The 6,404-nt window shown below is 34.4% G+C and overlaps 1 protein-coding gene across 1 annotated transcript; it reads left to right on the forward strand.

Moving 5' to 3' along the window:
- Window positions 1-1,125: 1,125 nt before the first annotated feature.
- Window positions 1,126-2,452, forward strand: LOC112451740 (zinc finger BED domain-containing protein 1-like; the record flags this gene model as incomplete). The annotated part of the gene is made up of 2 exons (XM_025011566.1): window positions 1,126-1,977; window positions 2,276-2,452. Coding segments are annotated over exons 1-2 (1,029 nt in total), but the record flags the coding sequence as incomplete, so codon positions are not given.
- Window positions 2,453-6,404: the final 3,952 nt, after the last annotated feature.

Genomic DNA, 6,404 nt, shown 5'->3' on the forward strand with positions numbered 1-6,404 from the left:
GAACATCTAAGGAAAGCGTTTCTACGAATACGAAGCTTGTGTATCATTTGTGTGCTCATTATTTAATTAGAAGATAATGCCTAAAAGAAGTTGGGTGTGGAAATACTGCAAAACGTCGGAGGACAAAAAATCTGCCTTCTGCAACATTTGCGATGCTTCCTTTGAATATTCAGGATCGACGAGTTCGTTAAATAAACATTTAAAGGCTATACATTGTATGATAAGGAATAAGAATGATCCGATAAGTCGTAGCGAACAACTGCAGGATCATAGCGAGACTAGGTAACTGTTAATATTTATTTGAAAATTGCATGTAAGAATTTAATATATGTCGAAGCGTGATTGTTTATTTAACGGCCTAATATAATCACGCTTCGATACATATTAAATTCTTACATGTGATTTTAAACACACACACACACACACACACACACACACACACACACCAATATATACATATATATGTGTATAGAAAAGAAATTGTTTGATAAAATGTGGCTGATAATTTATTTCGTTATTTGATTGTATTATTAATCATAGAGTATCCTTAAATTTTATATATATTTACATGTTCTATATTTTATATTGTCTTTAATCTTGTATAAATAATTAGAAACTAATTTATATATCGTTTCATAAACAGAAATGATCTGGAAAAATCCTCTGACTCTTCAAATACAGATTCTTCCCCGTCAATAAATATAGATGATCCTTCGTTATCTTCAAATTATTCAAATACAGGTAAGATAAAGTAAGCTTTTTAAAATATTATTGTATTTAAAATAATATTTAAAAACTAATGCATGAGAATGCAATGTGTTATTTGTATTGTATATAAATGTATATACGTGTGTGTGTAATATAGATGACATAAGACAGCCACGGCGTAAGAAAAAATGTAAGAGAGATAATGCAGTATGCAGCGCAGATCGTCAAGAAGATATATCTAAATCGCTAACTTGTCTAATTATTACAAATCAATTGCCACTTTCATTTGTTGAAAGCGAAGGATTCCGAAATTTTATGGCTACTATAGAACCTGGATATATGGTACCTGCAGCAAGAACAATTCTATCGCGATTGCAGTTAAATTATGATGAAATAAAAACATTCCTGCAGCACAAGATGCAACATCAAGGCGCCAATATATCATGCACCACGGATATTTGGACATCTCTCTCACAAGATTCTTTCTTATCCTGTACGGCACATTATATAGATAAAGAAAAATGGGAATTAAGTAGTCACACTTTATGTACAATAGGATTAGAGGAACGACATACAGCTGAGAATATAGCTTTAGGATTAGAAATGATATTCTTCGATTGGAATTTAGAAGAACAAATTTTTGCCATAGTACACGACAATGCATCCAATATGATAAACGCTGCAGAAAATCTTCAAAATATAAATGAACATGTTAACTGTGCGGCTCATACCCTACAACTAGCTGTGAATGATGCATCACAATTAGAAAATATAGCATATGTTATACAGAAAGCACGGAAAATTGTTGGACATTTCAAACATTCTACATTAGCAATGCAAGAGCTACACAAAACTCAAATAAAATTCAATCTGCCGCAAGAAACATTAATTCAAAGCTGTCCTACAAGATGGGATTCCACTTATTATATGTGTGAACGTTTACAAAAAAATAGAACTCCTATTTTGGCGGTATTAAATGATACATCTATAACAAAACCGAGGCAGGCTCAAAACTTAGAAATCACTGCAATTGAATGGTTGACTATAGAAAAACTGGTGACGCTTCTGAAACCTCTCCAATGTGCAACCACCGTATTTTGCTCTTCATCCGAAGTCACAATATCTTTGGTTCGTCCGGTAATACGAGGAATCATAGATAATCATCTGATAGAGGACGTTTTGGACGACGACTATATTTCAACATTCAAACAAATATTACGTCAATCACTGATTAGGCGCTTTGATATGGAAATACAATCAAACGAGAAAGTCAGCGTGCGTCAAATTGCAAGCTTCCTCGATCCTCGCTACAAAGACTTAACAGCCGAACAATTCGAAACGGAGAGAATAAAGATAAAAGACTTTATTAAGAAAGAATTACAGGTAATTTATTATATATATATATATATATATATATATATATATATATGTGTGTGTGTGTGTGTGTATAATTAATTGTTGATTGTTTTATACGTACATTATGTTTGCAATGAGTAAGATAACGAAAAGAAGAGTTATTTACTATAAAGAAATAGACTGAATAAAATGAATTTTTCACTTTTTACAGACGCTAGCTCCAACCGATATACCGGAGGAAAGAACTACACGTGTGGTTGGAAGAGCATTAGATTTTATTTTTAAAAAGAGTACTTCAAGTACACAAACTGACTGGCGAAAGCAACTTGACCATTATCAAATAGAGATAACCATTGATTATAATGACTCACCCCTCGAATGGTGGAAGGCAAGAGTTAATAAATATCCGACACTCGCCGAATTAGCGAGGAAATATTTAGCAATACCTGCAACATCCGCGAGTTCGGAAAGAGCGTTTTCCTCAGCGGGCAATATTGTATCACGAAAACGTAACTGTTTAGCCCCGGAAAATGTAAATATTTTAGTTTTTTTGTACGAGAATAGGAAATATATATATAAAACAGAGCCGGGATTTAGTTGCACATTTCGGGCCGATTCCGAACGCGACGCCTCCTATACCCCCACTACCGCTCGAGGCGCAGCGGCCGAGCCGCCGATTGCTCACGTGACGCGTCATCTCAGGAGCGTCGCGCGTGCTAGCATGATGAAACTGCAATCTCCCCCGAATAATATACCGATTAAAAAGTTAGTTATATAGACGGTTAAAATATGTAATTATAATTAGGACAATAGTTTCCGCGCCACCCATGGGTACTATTGCTGACGCGTTTTTTTTCAAGTGGTTTTCCCAGTAGGCCTATTCCACTAAAAAGAAAAATAATGTGAAATATATTAATGAACGAAAGAGCTAGCTCGCATTAATAAAATTAATGATTTATCGTTTAAGTTTAAGGAAGAACGTTTATCGGTTTTTATGATTTCCCTTTTCGAAAACGAGCATTCACATAAGAATGTTGATCCAAACATGAAAAAAATTCGAAGACCACAATTTTTAAGATTAGGGTAACTTGAATGATTTAAAATCTTAAAAAAGTCCGCCTCTTTTTCTGGACAAGTCTTGAGGGAAAGATCATTTTGCAAATCGCAAAGTTCCTCTTGAAAGTCTAAATTTTGTTCTTTGATTTCCGCAGTGAGAGGATATTCGAACAGAACCAAGTCCCTTCTAAGACTTTCAAAGTCAGTAAAACGCGTGTCGAACTGACTTATTAATAAGTCAATTAAGTGAATGTTTTTTTAAATTACAGCTTGTGCTGTATTCTTCGAAAAGAATTTGGCAAGAGAGATAGAAATGGAAAATATCTTTTTTCAAATGATTTTTAAATAAAATTAATTTTCTATGAAATAAATCAATATGACTAATTAATTGACATATTGTTTGGTTGGCCTTTTGCAGCTTTAAAAATATTTAAATGACTGGTTACATCTGTGATAAGAGCGAGTTCACAAAGAAACGTCGTATTTACGAAGAGAGATTTAAATTTCCTACGTTAACTATACCGCGTGTTTATGCCGCGCATTCGATATGCAATTGTTTTGATTCCTTCTTGTTTTCCAACCGTTATTGTCGCTGGCAGATCACTTCGTGAAACGTGGGTATAAAGTGCGTGGATATAAACTCTTGTTATTCTTCGTTATTCTTATATCTTCGAAAAGTTATAAGGTAGGTTTTTTTGTGTAGTTTTTCCTTAAGTGTGCGTGCTAATAATTGTGTAATTTTTTTGTTAAATCAGTACGATGGCCAGTGAGCAAAAGTATGAACAACATTTTGATAAGAAATGGGAGGATAGTTTTTTTACATTTATTGGCAATCACACGGTGTGTATTTTATGCAAATATCAACCTGCTGTTGTGAAAAAATTTGTCATTGGGAGACATTATAAAAAAAAACATTCAAGTGAATATTCAAAATATGAAGGTCAAGAAAAACGTAATTTAATAGAGGGTTTAAAATTAATTTATCAGGAAAGTTCCAGTTTTAATGATAATTCTAATAATGCTAATTCTTCGGTAAAAGCTGTCACTGCATCATATGCTATTTCGCTTCTTATTGCCCAGCATTCTAAGCCGTTTATGGAAGGTAATTTTATAAAGGAATGTCTCATCGAGGCAGTAAAATCATTCGGAAATTCATTGACGCTTGCTGAAGCTGCTGCATTCCTTTAACTAAAAAGACAGTGGCAGCAAGAATTACTGATATTGCTTGTTCGATAGAAGAAAAACTAAAATTTTTGTTAGACAGTTGTGCTTATTTTTCATTATGTTTAGATGAAAGCACCGATATTGGACATGTGAGTCAATTGAGTATTTTTGCTCGAATTGTACAAAACGATTTTTCACATGTTGAGGAGCTCTTAGATTTTGTTCCATTACATGACACAACAACAGGTCTAGATATTTTTAAAGCCGTTGAACAAACTCTTCAAAAATTTGACACCGATTTTTCAAAATGTTCAGCCATAGTAACAGATGGCGCAAGAGCGATGACAGGTCAAAAAATTGGTTTCTTCGGTCAACTAAAGCAGCGCAATTTAAAATTCCCCCTTATTCATTGTATTATTCATCAAGAAACATTATGTGGGAAAGCTATAAAATTATCTACCGCCATGAAAACTGTTACAAAAATCATTAATTTAATAAAAGGCGGCCACAAGTTTCTTTCTCATCGCAAATTTCAACACTTTCTCGAAGAGCATAATGCACTTTATACAGATGTACCCCTACATTGTGAAGTCCGATGGCTCAGTGCTGGGAAATGTTTAGAGAAGTTTTTTGCGATAAGAAAAGAGATCTTCCTTTTCTTGCAAGAAATGTCTATTGCCAAAGATGATGACATTAAATATATTTTTGAAGACACTGAGTTTCTTTGTGAACTCGCTTTCATCACCGATGTAACTAATCATTTAAATATTTTAAATACAAAGCTGCAAAAGACCAACCAGACAATATGTCAATTAGTTAGTCATATTGACTCATTTCGTAGAAAACTAGTTTTATTTAAAAATCACTTAGAAAAAGACACTCTTTATTTCTACCCTTCTTGCCAGATTCTCTTCGAAGAATACGGCACAGTTTGCAATTTTAAAAAATATATTCAGTTAATTGACTCATTAATAACTCAGTTCGACATGCGTTTTACTGACTTCGAAAGTCTTAGAAAGGACTTAGTTCTGTTCGAAAATCCTCTCACTGCGGAAATCGAACAACAAAATGTAGAATTTCAAGAGGAACTTTGCGATTTGCAAAATGATCTTTCCCTCAAAACTCGTCCAGAAAAAGGAGCGGACTTTTTTAAGATTTTAAACAATTCAAATTACCCTAATCTTAAAAATTTTGGTCTTCGAATATTTTCCATGTTCGGATCCACATACTTATGTGAATGCTCGTTTTCAAAAATGAAAATCATAAAATCCGATAAACGTTCTTCTTTAAGCGATAAATCATTAACTTCATTAATGCGAGCTAGTTCTTCTAACATTTCTATAGATATCCCATCTATTGTAAAATCATGTAAACGGCCTAGAAAATCGACCAATTAGTAAATGAGAGTAAAATAAAGAGGAACAGAAATGCATTCTGCGATTAACGCAGTAATTGTAAATAAAATGCATTCTGCGCAGTGCGCAGTGATGAGAGTAAAATAAAGAGGAACAAAAATGCATTCTGCGCAGTGCGCAGTGATGAGAGTAAAATAAAGAGGGACAGAAATGCATTCTGCGATAGGCGCAGTAATTGCAAATAAAATGCATTCTGCGCAGTGCGCAGTGATGAAAGTAAAATAAAGAGAAACAGAAATGCATTCTGCGATAAGCGCAGTAATTGCAAATAAAATGCATTCTGCGCAGTGCGCAGTGATTACTTTATCATTCAAAGGAAAAAAATAAAAATACATATTATCTTTTCATGTGGAGTAGGCCTACTGGGGATACCACTTAAAAAAAAAACGCGTCAGCAATAGTACCTCATGGGTGGCGCGGAAACTATTGTCCTAATTATAATTACATATTCTAACCGTCTATATAACTAACTTTTTAATCGGTATATTATTCGGGGGAGATTGCAGTTTCATCATGCTTATAGCACGCGCGACGCTCCTGAGATGACGCGTCACGTGAGCGATCGGCGGCTCGGCCGCTGCGCCTCGAGCGGTAGTGGGGGTATAGGAGGCGTCGCGTCGGGAATCGGCCCGAAATGTGCAACTAAATCCCGGCTCTGATATAAAAAATAAAATTTATAATATTATACAGAGTGCTCCGGATTTT

Source organism: Temnothorax curvispinosus, unplaced genomic scaffold (genome assembly GCF_003070985.1).
Source record: "Temnothorax curvispinosus isolate PA1 unplaced genomic scaffold, ASM307098v1 QBEX01002513.1, whole genome shotgun sequence".
Classification (NCBI taxonomy): domain Eukaryota; kingdom Metazoa; phylum Arthropoda; class Insecta; order Hymenoptera; family Formicidae; genus Temnothorax; species Temnothorax curvispinosus.